This window comes from Citrus clementina, unplaced genomic scaffold, assembly GCF_000493195.1.
Source record: "Citrus clementina cultivar Clemenules unplaced genomic scaffold, Citrus_clementina_v1.0 scaffold_5, whole genome shotgun sequence".
NCBI classification, from domain to species: domain Eukaryota; kingdom Viridiplantae; phylum Streptophyta; class Magnoliopsida; order Sapindales; family Rutaceae; genus Citrus; species Citrus x clementina.
In genome coordinates this window covers 39,390,735-39,403,022 of record NW_006262201.1, presented here as the reverse complement: position 1 = coordinate 39,403,022, position 12,288 = coordinate 39,390,735, and the positions used below count along the sequence as shown (strand labels likewise).

At 34.2% G+C, this 12,288-nt stretch overlaps 2 protein-coding genes across 3 annotated transcripts; one reads left to right on the top strand and one right to left on the bottom strand.

Annotated features, from left to right (window-relative positions):
* The first annotated feature begins 65 nt into the window (after positions 1–65).
* On the top strand, positions 66–1,893 carry LOC18042791 (mitochondrial import receptor subunit TOM7-1). Of its 2 annotated transcripts, none has more exons than XM_024184954.1 (2): positions 66–246; positions 1,508–1,893. In XM_024184954.1, exon 2 carries the CDS (start codon positions 1,547–1,549, stop codon positions 1,760–1,762), a length of 216 nt encoding a protein of 71 aa, XP_024040722.1. In that variant the 5' UTR covers positions 66–246; positions 1,508–1,546; the 3' UTR covers positions 1,763–1,893. The 2 variants fall into 2 exon arrangements, with proteins under 2 accessions (XP_024040722.1, XP_006434604.1); XM_006434541.2 differs by having other exon boundaries at positions 1,482–1,893.
* A 340-nt stretch (positions 1,894–2,233) lies between these two features.
* On the bottom strand, positions 2,234–9,142 carry LOC18042789 (ABC transporter G family member 25). Its single transcript, XM_024184953.1, has 3 exons — positions 8,875–9,142; positions 7,881–8,733; positions 2,234–3,392 (listed from the first exon to the last, which is right to left on the bottom strand). The coding sequence occupies exons 1-3, from the start codon at positions 9,013–9,015 to the stop codon at positions 2,347–2,349; spliced, it is 2,040 nt and encodes a 679-aa protein (XP_024040721.1). The 5' UTR covers positions 9,016–9,142; the 3' UTR covers positions 2,234–2,346.
* Between the last annotated feature and the right edge of the window lie 3,146 nt (positions 9,143–12,288).

Below are 12,288 nucleotides of genomic sequence, written 5' to 3'. Positions count from 1 at the left end.
TCGTCAATTATGGGTGACGTGGCAGCCATCTATAAGTGGGTACATGATAATCGAATGCTCCTGCCTACATGTTGTTCAATACGTAAACTCAAATTACCACCTAACCAATTCTGGCGTTCTGCACCCGCAGTCCCGCATCCGCACACGGAACAATCGCCCATCATCTTCTCAACACATCGTCCAGTCGTCTGCCGCCTCCGGCACTTCCATCTGTTTCCGTTAGCCCACTGGAATCGTTCAACTTAGGTTGGTCAGTTTTTCTTTTTTTATTTTTTTATCATAATTAATGCTGTTACTGTATACTAATTACTTGATGTATTCTTGTTAGAAAATATAGTTTTTTTTTATCTCTTAGTATGCCAAAAAAAAAATTGCTAAGATTGGATTTTAGATTAAAATTTTAATCTGATGGATTTTCTTGTACTATAAAATGGTACACGTACAAAATTTTAGTACTCTAAAGATTTTTACAAGTTTCATAATTTACTTTTCAGTCTCTGTATTGATTAGGACACTGTTAATCCCTCCTCAATTGAAAGTGGTGTTTACTCATGTTATGAAATGGAATCACTGGTTGCTAAGTATAAGCAGATGGCTGATTGGTAAATCTAAGGATAAACAGGGATTTTATCAAACACTTTATTCGTTTTGCTTTTAAAATTAAGCAGAGTTTAGCAATTTCAAACATATCTCTAGTCTTTGAGCCCAACTTCTTGTTGGGTTGGTTGTTATTTTTTATTTTTTGGTGTCCTTGTATGTGTAAGTGAGAGAGACATAGAGACTGTGTTCTTCAATTTGATTGTTCTGTTGTGGGACTATGGCTTATGGAATAGAAAAGAAAAGAATAATGCTCGATCATTGCAAGGGTGGGGGCAACATATCCTTACCAAGGATATGCAATGTGAATGATAGAGTATGTGTAACCCAGCCATGTTGTTTCCCCCCTAATATAAATCCACTAAAGAAGAACAGATACGGTCATTGATGATACTGTCCTTGTCTACATGTTTAGAAGTCGAAGTCTAGCGAACAGCATAGTTGATGGCAGACTTCACAGTGTGTGTTAAGTGTCATCCTTGTCAAGTTGGCCTGCCTGAACTTAAGATTTCCATCCTTCTATAGCTGACTGGCTTCATGAGTTGAGATGCTTGTTACCACTCTTCTTGCCGGTTACCAACCTCAAGACTAATAGCAGCTTTCCTCATAATGTCACCTTAAATACTTGGCAACGTAAATATTCCCCCCACTCAAATACACCCCCTTCCCCTCCCTCTCTTCTGTGATGAGATTTCATTGGAGTTCAGATTTTTGACAGCAATGAAAGAAAGATCCAATTGACCACATAAGTAACCTAGATAAGTTTTTGTTTATTAGCTCCACTACAATTGCTGCATCCTGCATCAATGAATGCTGTGTGATTTTATCAATATAATGCTATTGCCCGATCAGGTTTATCAGGTCTTTTTAATTCACTTCTACAGGTGCATAATCTGTTGGGGGTTAATAGCCAAAGCTAACCCAGCAAAGGAGAGAGAGTGAGGATAAAATGAGTTCAAGAATAACACTTAAGACTAAAGGCAAGAGTGTGAAGGGAGCAAAAGATTCAGAGAAATCAAGAGCAGATTGTTTGAAAGAGTGGAGCACTTGGGCCATGAAAAAGGCTAAAGTCATCACTCACTATGGCTTCATTCCTCTTGTCATCATCATCGGCATGAACTCTGACCCCAAGCCCCAGCTCTATCAGCTCCTCAGCCCCGTGTGATCTTCTTAACTTTTTCCTCCTCCTTGACATGCTGCTTTGCTATGTAAGCTTATAGATCAACTCTGCCTGGTGTAATATGTCCAAAGTTTGAACTCTATCTCTTCATTGAATCTAAGTCTTCTCTTCCTTGTTGTCAAATTCTGTCTACTTATTTATCATTAGTTTCTTTCTTTCCCTTGGATGAATATCATCACCTTCTTACTAGGTATAGAGGGGGAGGTTATAAGCATCTATACTGTAAAATTGATTTTCGACGGAATGAAAAAAACCAGTAGAATCATAACCATAGAATACAACCCTAATTGAAATGCATACATTAAATAGTGAGAAGCATATTAGGTAGAAATAAAATTCAGTAAAATGGTTAAATAGGTAAGTAAATAGCAAGAGAATTAACAGAGGACTAATAATTTGCATTTACATAATCAGAATGTGAACAACAATGATCTTTTGTTCCTTTTACATACATACGCCTGCATCAACCACCAATTTTACTTCGATGGCCAATTTCAATTACAGTTAGTGTGACTCTAATTGCCCTAACAACTCGAAGCGGCTCCGATTATCAGAACCCTGAACAAAGTTCAAGCTTTAAGGCGCCTCAAAGCAAGATAAGCCAGTAACCTATAGCCCACAAACATCGACAAGAAGGCACCAATGCTTACCAAAGGGCTAATTTGCCCTACAATATCTTCTTCAACAAACTTGCAGCTTGCATCTCTGCTGCTTCCATGACGATCAAAGCAGCCCAAAAGATATGAAATCTTCTTGCCATCTCCGTATTGAACATTAATCAGCAGCCTGTAGTTGTAATATGTAGAAGAAATATATTTGATCCAGGCTATACAAGAAGGCATTTTATGCACATAATATCCTCCCGTTAGGACAAATGCAAGCATTGTAACTGTCACAATTGTTGATGCTTGTTTAGCATCCATGATGATTGCTCCTAGAGCTAGGCCAAGCCCTTGAGAGACGAGCACGTAGCCAAGTAAAACCAAAAGTGTTTGAACAAATGCGATGAATTCAGGCTTAAATCCGGTCATCCAGTAAATGATAATGAGGAACACAGTAGGAAGAATGAGCTCCACGGGCAAGTCTCCGATGATTCGAGACATGAAATATGAAGAGAGAGTGTACATACCAGAAGCCCTTTCTTTCATGAAGATTGCACGTTCTTGAGGAAATGCGAAAACAGCATTAACGGATGGCAAGACTCCCCAGAAGACTGAGATGAAGAAGAAAAGGCCTAACCTATCTTGAACTTCTCGAAAATCTGAATGCCACCACATGATACCAGATAAAAGTGATGCAGCAATTACTTGAAAGACTCTGAGGGTGTTTAAGGATTCATGCTTTCTTTCTTTGAGGCTTCTATGAAGGAGAATGCTGAATTGGTTTAACCAAGTGGCAAAGCCAATAACGTTGTTGTTGTGGCTTCTCGTGTGTTCTTCAGAAGAATGGCTGCTGCTGCTGCTTCCTGTTAGAAGTGCTTCTCTCCTTGGAAGATTCGTAGCTTCCATGCAAGCAGCTCTTACTTTTGGTGCCAACAATGTATTGTATGAAGCAACTATGGAAGATTTCACATTTGGCTTTTCTCTTTCACTAACTCCATCAAGATGGTACACGCCTAGAAAACGCAAGAAATATGAATCAACATCATATAATTTTATTCAAATAGTAATATTTATTTGAGCATACAGAAATTATTTATTGAGTAACGTCAATTTCCCATCTTACAGAGCACAATTGATCACCTAAAACTGTTCTATTATATAAGTAACCATAATATATAAGTAATAGCCCAGTAGCTAATGACTCTTTAAACATATATAATAAGTTCTTTTATTACTTTGCACATGACCATGCATTCACTTTATTTACTCTATAACTAAAGAAAATTATTTGAATTTAATTAAGTGCAAATAACAACGCATAAGTGTAATTCAATGGCAATCACCAATCCTTCAAGTAGTTTTTAAACAGTTTTATGTAGTTGGTCACATTAATTTGAATCTTGAAGAGGTAGGAGTTTAAAATGTAATTTGGGCTTTACCCCTCACACTTTTATAAAGAAATCCAAACAAAAAATATAAGAATTTACTTAAATTCCGATACTTCAAAGTCTTAATTTATCATTAGAACCCTTAAGTTTGAACCTTAGTATCATGGACTAGGTTACAAATGTGAAGAAATATGAGTGGCAAAGATATTCTAAAAATGCTAATGATCTTGAAACTGTATGGGGCAAGCAAACACTTCAAAAACAAAACCATTAGACCAATATAAAGTTTAAAGACAAAGTTAAGTGGGCTGTCGGTAACAGGAAGAGTTTCGTTCATTCAAAACAGGTAGAGGATCACATAAACAACAATATCTTAAAATCAATTGATTCCTTTTGCGTAAGTTTGCATTTTATTAAATACAGACGTCCGAATCTAAGCATAAATATAATATTGGTACGCTTTTAGATTGAAAATGGAATGAAAAACCAATGGTAATCGACTCAAAATGGTCAAGAAAGATTAGAGGTTGATTAATTTATTAGTGCTAAACCCTAGTGACATGAATTGAGATTAAAGAAATTATTATGAGCAGCAAAGAAAGTTGAAAGCAAAAGCTGACCGGTGCTGGTGGCAAAGGTGGGAGTCCACTAGCGTTTGTGCCGCAAGTATTAGTTAAGCAACCACTTAATACTTTTATTAAAAGTAACCCTCCGAAGCTAATGATTTTGATGACTTTGGTGGGAAGAATGTGCTATATGCGTGCTATTGAAATTTAAATTCAACCCAACACGTGTTACTCTTCAACATATACTTAAGTTAGAGATTTAGGCAAAAGTAAGCAGGAGAATAACTTTAGCAAGGATTAAGAAAAAATGGGTTCGATCAAAATTATTTGAAATTCAGGTCAAAGTTTTGGCATCTGCAATGATGAATATGTGAGACACCAGCTGATAAGGAGATTGATTGATTCAATAATTTGAAGTAGAAAAGATGGGATTATTTTCTATGTTGAATTGGGAAATTATCTTTAAGGAAATCATTTTGTTCACCACTATAAGCTTAAGGGTTAGAAGAAAAAAAAAATATTATCTTGGTCAAAAAGCTCACATCACCATTCATATCAGAAATTAAACAGCACTCACGGACAAAGAAATTATTATTTCAAAAATAAAAAAACATTCCTAATTTTTATATATCATGATTTGAACTCAAGATTAGTAATGAATGTTAGATTCGATGGCGCTTAATTAAAAATTAACCAAAAATAGTATAAAAAAAAAAGGCAACATATAATTAATTAAAAAGACTTAAAAAATTCATAAAGGCGTGACTATAGTGAGGAACAATTATCAAGGGACGAAGATGGGATGTGCCACTTTCCAAATGCTGTTACCCATAAAAAATAAATAAATAAAAGATGCTTGATCACGAAATCAATGTCGTCATCAACCTCTATAATCCTGACTAGAATCATGGTGTCTCAGAATAAATTAATTAAAAAATAATTTAAAAAAAAACAAGGAAAAAGTGGATCAAGAAATTAACAATTATCTCGACCTCTCTCTCCATGTCTTTTTATTTTGATAATCTTTATTGTTACATTATGCCCATAAACAATGGTCCAAAAATACACCTAGTCAAATTGCACTTCGGCTTTGACCTATTTGACAATGAGCTCTGTTTAGGCAGTTTAGCTGGTGACATATATAAAAATGCCACACCAAACACCAATAATCTTTTCCTAAAATAACCAAATATTAATTTTTTGAAAAATGTATTTAAAATCACTTGTCGTGAGAATCTTAAACTTCAAACTTACCTAGGGCCTGCCAAGCAAGCAATTTAATACTAAAAATAACAATAAACAAACAAGCTTGTTTCTTCATAGTGGCATGAAACCTAATCTCAATGGACTAATTAGATGTCAACAGTATCTAAATCGCTACACTAAACAAATAATTTCAGATGAAGGTAAAACAAATCATTACAGCGGGATAAACAAAACTTTGTAAGAATATTTTAACCCTAGTTTTATCCTACGGGTGAAGTCACTGTCGTTCGCTAAGTACGCCACAATCCTTGAATGATATCAATCATGGCCCTCCGCACAAAATGCGAAGAAACATATGATGATATAAGGGATTATTTTTTTCCCCTAAAAGAGAAGCATGACTGGTCAGTACCCAAATCGATACCTCAACGAAAAAAAGTCAACTCTATGGTTCAAACCCAAATAATTAATTTCACTCAATAATTGTTCGTTGTTTTGATCATATCACAACAAAAGTTACTTGACGAGAATTGACCTTGATGCGATCCTTTTCAACCCATGAGATAAGAATTTCTGTAGGAAAGGATGTGTGATTGAAGGGTCCCACTTTCCCATACCGTATACTATCTCTTCAATATCTTTTACAGAATTAAATTGGGATTGTATTGGGGATCCATACTCCATCATAACAATGAGTAAAAATAAATAAATAAAAGAACCCATATCACGTTGGAAAATTGCTAGCTGCGTGCCTGTATTGTCCATGATTCTCTCAATCTACCTTATTAAATTGCTCCACCTAGTTCCAACACCTAAATATTTAATTTTTTTTAAAAAAAAACATACCTTAAGACTCTTAGATATTGGATGGAATACTTTAATGTGAAATGTCAAACGTGAGATACAATGGGTCAGATGTTGGCACGTGATAGGATTAAACATGAAATTTTAATTTTGGTATCAAAATTTCAGAATGTTCAAAAAAAAATAATTAAATCCAGAATTGATACGTAAAAATTCGATATTACTACTAGAGGTAAGTCAGAACGATTCGAAAGAGAGATTGAAATTCTTGATAGAATAGAATAGAAGGGGCAGCTAGCTAACATGTCTCCCTTAGTTAGGGCAGATTGTTGATAAATCTAGCCACTATTAAAAGACAATCGAACACGTCACTGAGCGCGAGTGGACATAGTTGGTTTCAACCAAAGAGGGAGAAAGGGTGGGAAAAGAGAGAGAAAAAATCGGAGACGGAATAAAGCATGAACTATGAAGAGTCGTATGAAGGGTTGGCTAAAAGCAAGCAGGATATAAAAAAGGAAAGAAATAAAAGAATAATAACAATTTCAAAAAAAAAAAAGCAAAGACACAAGACCGCCGAAGCCAAGCAAACACGACACGTTTCCATAAAAAATAATAAATTTATTAATTTCTCCCTAATAGTCTAATCTAGAACAGAACTCCCACGGAATTTCTCTCTCTCTCTCTCTTTTTTTTCTTTTTTTTTTTTCTTTTCCACTTTCTTTTCTAAAATCAAAACCCTGCACGTATCTAATCAATTTTATCCATTATAGTGGCTCTTCCTTCCTGAAAAAAGCTGTCAACTTTATATTTTCATTCAAAATAATAAGATAATTTTTAAATAATATTTTAACCCCCCCCCCCATTACCAACACCAATCCACCACTAACATGCTACAATCCTTTTCTCTGTCCTTTTATTACTTTTCTTGTGTTTTTAGCCCCCAAAAACAAAAGGTCATATAAATTTATAATTAATCAGATCTAATGTTGTGGCAGAAATAATTAAATGCAGAAGCTCTAGGGGATATACCCATTTTGACTGTATGAGATGAGTATGGCCCCATAACTTAGGTGTTTGACTAAGCGAGCATGAAGGTGGCAATGGGTTGTGATCGATCATGATGAACTTGTAAAACAGTTGTTTGTATCCTTGTGGCCACTCAATTTTTCGAAATCTTTCATTTGATACTCATTCAAAAACTCTTAATTTAAATTTAATGAGTATAACGAAAAGTTTAATGCAGTCTACATCGATGATTCAACATGGAGTTAAGACGATGGACCCACGTAGATATGACATAGGAATGGAGAACTGTACATAGTGTGTGCGCGGTGTGCCATATGTTCTTGTCCTAATAATGACGCCCCCGTCAGTACTTGTTTGGACCACCTAACTGGTTCCATAAATTATGATTCTTGAAACTCAGTCTCTTTAATAATTGACACACTCTGAGAGAAATTTACACTTCAGAAATGACAAGAAAAAGACACGAGAATTATAGGATAAAAAGACATTCAACGAATTAAAGATTACGTACCATTAGCGAGATCAAGGAGAAAATCAGCAGGATTCATAGGAAAAGATGGCGAGAATCCAACGGACTCAAAATAACTCATAGCCTCACTCCCTTTGCCAAAGTACAAACACCTCCCTTCGCTCAACACCAGCACTTTATCAAACATTTGATAAACTCTGCTCGACGGTTGGTGCATGGAGGTCACTATGGTCTTTCCCCTCTGAACCAACGAACCCAACGTCGATACCAACCGATAGGCCGCCGTCGAGTCCAAACCCGACGTGGGTTCGTCCAGAATCAACAAGCTAGGGTTTATCAGCATCTCATGAGCTATGCTCACTCTCTTTCTCTCACCACCCGAGATTCCGCGAATAAAGCTGTTACCGATGATTGTGTTCTCACATTTTGTTAACCCTAACTCCGCCATAACTGCTTCGGCTATCGAAGTCTTCTCTTTCGTGGACAATGTTCTCGGCAAGCGAAGCAGAGAACAGAAGACTAGGGTTTCGCGAACTGTCAGGTGGGGATAAAGAATATCGTCTTGGGTGACAAATCCAGTGCGTTTTGATATGTGTTTAGTTGGTTTCTTGTTATTAGTGAGAATTGTTCCCGTTAAGCCGTGACCTTGATGAAGTCTACCAGCTAACACATTGAGCATCGTCGATTTGCCGCTGCCGGAAGGGCCAAGGATGGCCAGGATTTCTCCTGGTGACACCATGCCTGTTATTCCATTCAATATCGTTCTCCCCTGAATCTTAGCGGTTGATCCTTGATCATCAGTCGAAGATGTTGATCCACGGTTGAAAATACGTCTGAAGCTGCTTCCTTCTTTGCTCTTGTTCTCGATCTTGATCCGGTAACAGACGTCGATAAACTGCATGCGTCAATAAAAGAAAGAAATGGTAAATAAAGTCAAAAATTAAAAAAGTCAACAGTGAGTTTTGACTCTTGAAATAAAAAAGAAAAAGAAAAGAACCCGACACATCTCTCGTTCCCCAGTGAACATTAATTATACCTTGAGAGTGATGGGGTAACAAGAAGACATTAACGAAGGTAGCTGATGAAGCAAATCTCGTGCCGGGGAGCAATCGTTGGATTGATACGGGCAGTCCGTTAAGTCTCCATTGGGAGTTTCTACACTATCAAACCCTGGCATTAGTGTTACTAGGTTGTTGTTAACTTTCTCGTGAGAATGAGTGAGAAAATGAAGGAAAAGATAGCGAGTTGAGTTTTGTTTGCGTATGTGTTTGTTGTGATGGGAAAATGAAAATGAAAAGGTTGTTTCGAATTTGAAGAAAGAACAAATGGGTGCAAAATGGAGGGGGTATTTATTTAGAAAAAAAAATACGGTAGCGAGTGGATGCCACGTCAAAGGGAAATGGCGATAGGAAAAGGTGCAACGTGGCCTTGTAGAGTGCCAGTTGGCAGCTTCTCAAGAGGGTTTATGAGAAAGTGCTTTTACTAAGCGCCGTTCGGCTTTCTAATATATCTTTTCTGCTTCTTTCATTTCTCTTTCTTAGGTCAGAAGTTGTGCACATAACATGGATAAAACTGCTTTTGTAATCAGTGTGTGGACTTGAATTGAAGTGCGAGCCATTGATACGACTTTGGGGAATGTATACAACAAGTTCAACAATTAATTCATAACCTTTAACAAGTTCAATAACATGGGGGTGTCTACCACCAACGAAAATTTGATACAAATACACTCAATTTTACGAATACTAATAGATAAGTTTGCAATTTTGCGTAAGGCTAAATTTTTTACCTAATTTGGTGAACTAATTAAAGTGTTAACTAGTTTTGGGTGATCATATATGCCAGGGGTCTAGAATTCATATCCTGTTCAAATTGGATTTGTGAGATGCGTTTAAATTTTTTGTTTAACACTCAGAATTTTTTTTTAATTAAATGATATGAAATATAAAGACAATAAATTTAGATGAAACCTCTTAGATGCTTATGTCTGCACTTAATACAAATTGTTCTATAGTAAATTAACAACCTTGATTACTATAATATATCATTATTAATGATAGGGATATAAAATTTTGTACAAATTAATATGCCAATATGTTATTACTGTAAAACCTCTCTATAATCATATATTTGGAACCAACTAATTTTATTACTAAAGGGAGGTTATATTTTAGTAGAGATTTAGTTCAAAAACTATTATTTTGACTTAGTTACCCTTAGTATGAGTAATATAGAGGCAAATGCATTAATAATTAATTAATGGAGCAAATGAATTTCATGAAATTCTAGACATGTTTGATAAGCTAGAAGGTGTCCATACTAGCGAGTTCTTATATACTCGCAAGTTCAAAGATGTAGTAACAACTCTAAAGAGTATATCGTTGTCTCAAACAATTTTAAAAAAAATATTTTTTTTTCTATGTTAAGCCTTTAATGTAACATATATATTTTTGCAATATATAAATAATTACAACTATATGAAGACAAGTTACTTAAGACAGGTTTTGAAAAACTTATAACTTATTAGAGTTTATTCTTATTTATAATTAACTCAAATTATGATTATAATTTTTAATTATATAAAGATTATTCTTATATTAGATTATCACACTATAGAGAAGTTTTATTATAATTAGATGATTTTGCATAGACCTCAATTAGTTCCGTTTTTTTAATCTAACGCTTCAACGCGTCAATTTATTATACAGAAAAAAAAATTGTACAAAATTCATATTCCTATCCTTACTGTATTATTAAATTGTGAATGTTAAGAAAGAAAGAAAGAAAAAAAAGAGACTCTAAATTAATTGTTAGTAGTCAAACTGGGGGAAAGAGAGAGTGACGCAGAGGAAGTGGGTGGTGAAGCAATTAATTGTACATTCATGATCAACCACATATGTTCAGTTCCTTGAATACGAGTGGTTTAAATTCGCAAAAAAAATCATGTTATATATATACATAAATAAAAGAGGGTAACAGCTATTCTATTAATTAAAAATGTTGAAACCTCAGATATTTATATTTAGTATTTAATAAAGAGCTCAGGTGCCAACAACACAACTCCAATTGTTACCATTCTGTAGTTACTGACATTAGTGGGAGGCTGCATTGATCAAGAATCACTGCGTTAAGTTAAAAGATTTTTTTCCCCACCTTAAAATTGAAGAATAGTCATCTGATTCTGAGCATATGAACGCCACAATTCACAAGAGCATTCATGAAAAGGCTAATTTAATTTTGTTCTCTGTAAATGCTTTTTTTTATTTATATGACAAATTGAAGAGTAAAAAATAAGTTATCTCTCAAAATACTCTTTAAATAATAATAAATGTATATTATTTTAGTTAAATTGTTCTCTCATTAAATTTAATTATAACTATTTTTTTAATAATATAGTTATAGTACTTCTCTTTCTTGAATAATAATAATACTATTTAAAAAAAGAGAAGTCACTCTTAAATATTAAAGAAAGAGAGGGAATCTCATTTAAAGAGTTCTTTTAAAACTCTTTTTGGTAATTTGCCTCTTCAAACAATATTTAACTTTTTTTTTGTGATATTTCAAATAGTTTATGATGAAATAGATATGATAAAATTTTATTTAAAGATATGAATAAAATTGATAATTGATTTTGGTAATAGCAGTTTTCAAGTAATTTTCTTTGGTTGACCATTCAAGTTGGAAATTTAGATTTCATTCACCACTATTTTTTTTTAAATACTAATTATACATCAAATAACCCTCACAGACGAAGAATATCTCCGTTCCACTCGTATTTCGTAAGGAAGAAAATTAATTCCATACAATTTTTACTTTAATTGAAGGAGATTGAGTCCATGGAACTCGAACCACTACCCTCATAACATTCTTAACTTTGAGAGCAGTGGTTCACCACCTGGCCTTCGGCCAAGTGACTCCACCACTACTTTTTTAAAAACATAACTAAAGATATGTTCCCTCGACATTATATCATTCACTAAATTGATATATTTATATCAGTTCAATGTGATCTCCTTCATCTTGCATCACATCATGTCATCCTCTAATAAATATTTTTTTTGGATTAAATGGAAATATGAATCATAGGAATCGCATATTAATATGCTTCCCAGTCGTTGCAGATCGATTCCAGCCAAAATCGGATTGAAATAGACTAAGATAGCGTTTATTTTTTTGTATGAAATCTAAATGGGTCTGAATTTTTCTAAAGTCTGAATGGGTCTGATTACTAAAATATGAATGACAAGTTTGTTTTTCTTTTTAAAATATATGAATATAAGTGGCATCATGTTTGTTTTTACAATAAAAAACATCTTAAATTTGATTATTTGACATTTATGTCCTTGTAAATTAAACAATAAAAAAGAAGATTAGACTTTATAGTTTAGGAAATAAATTATTTTATAGAGATAATTTTAGAATATAATATTTACTTGTCATTCAAACTTTT

Excerpts from the sequence above, each read along its gene's own strand:
- LOC18042791 (XM_024184954.1), top strand. The coding sequence starts at position 1,547 with ATGAGTTCAAGAATAACACTTAAGACTAAAGGCAAGAGTGTGAAGGGA.
- LOC18042789 (XM_024184953.1), bottom strand. The coding sequence starts at position 9,015 with ATGCCAGGGTTTGATAGTGTAGAAACTCCCAATGGAGACTTAACGGAC. Across the intron at positions 8,734-8,874 it reads GTTACCCCATCACTCTCAAG|TTTATCGACGTCTGTTACCG; the intron begins GTATAATTAATG and ends TGACGCATGCAG. Across the intron at positions 3,393-7,880 it reads TCTCCTTGATCTCGCTAATG|GCGTGTACCATCTTGATGGA; the intron begins GTACGTAATCTT and ends TGCGTTTTCTAG.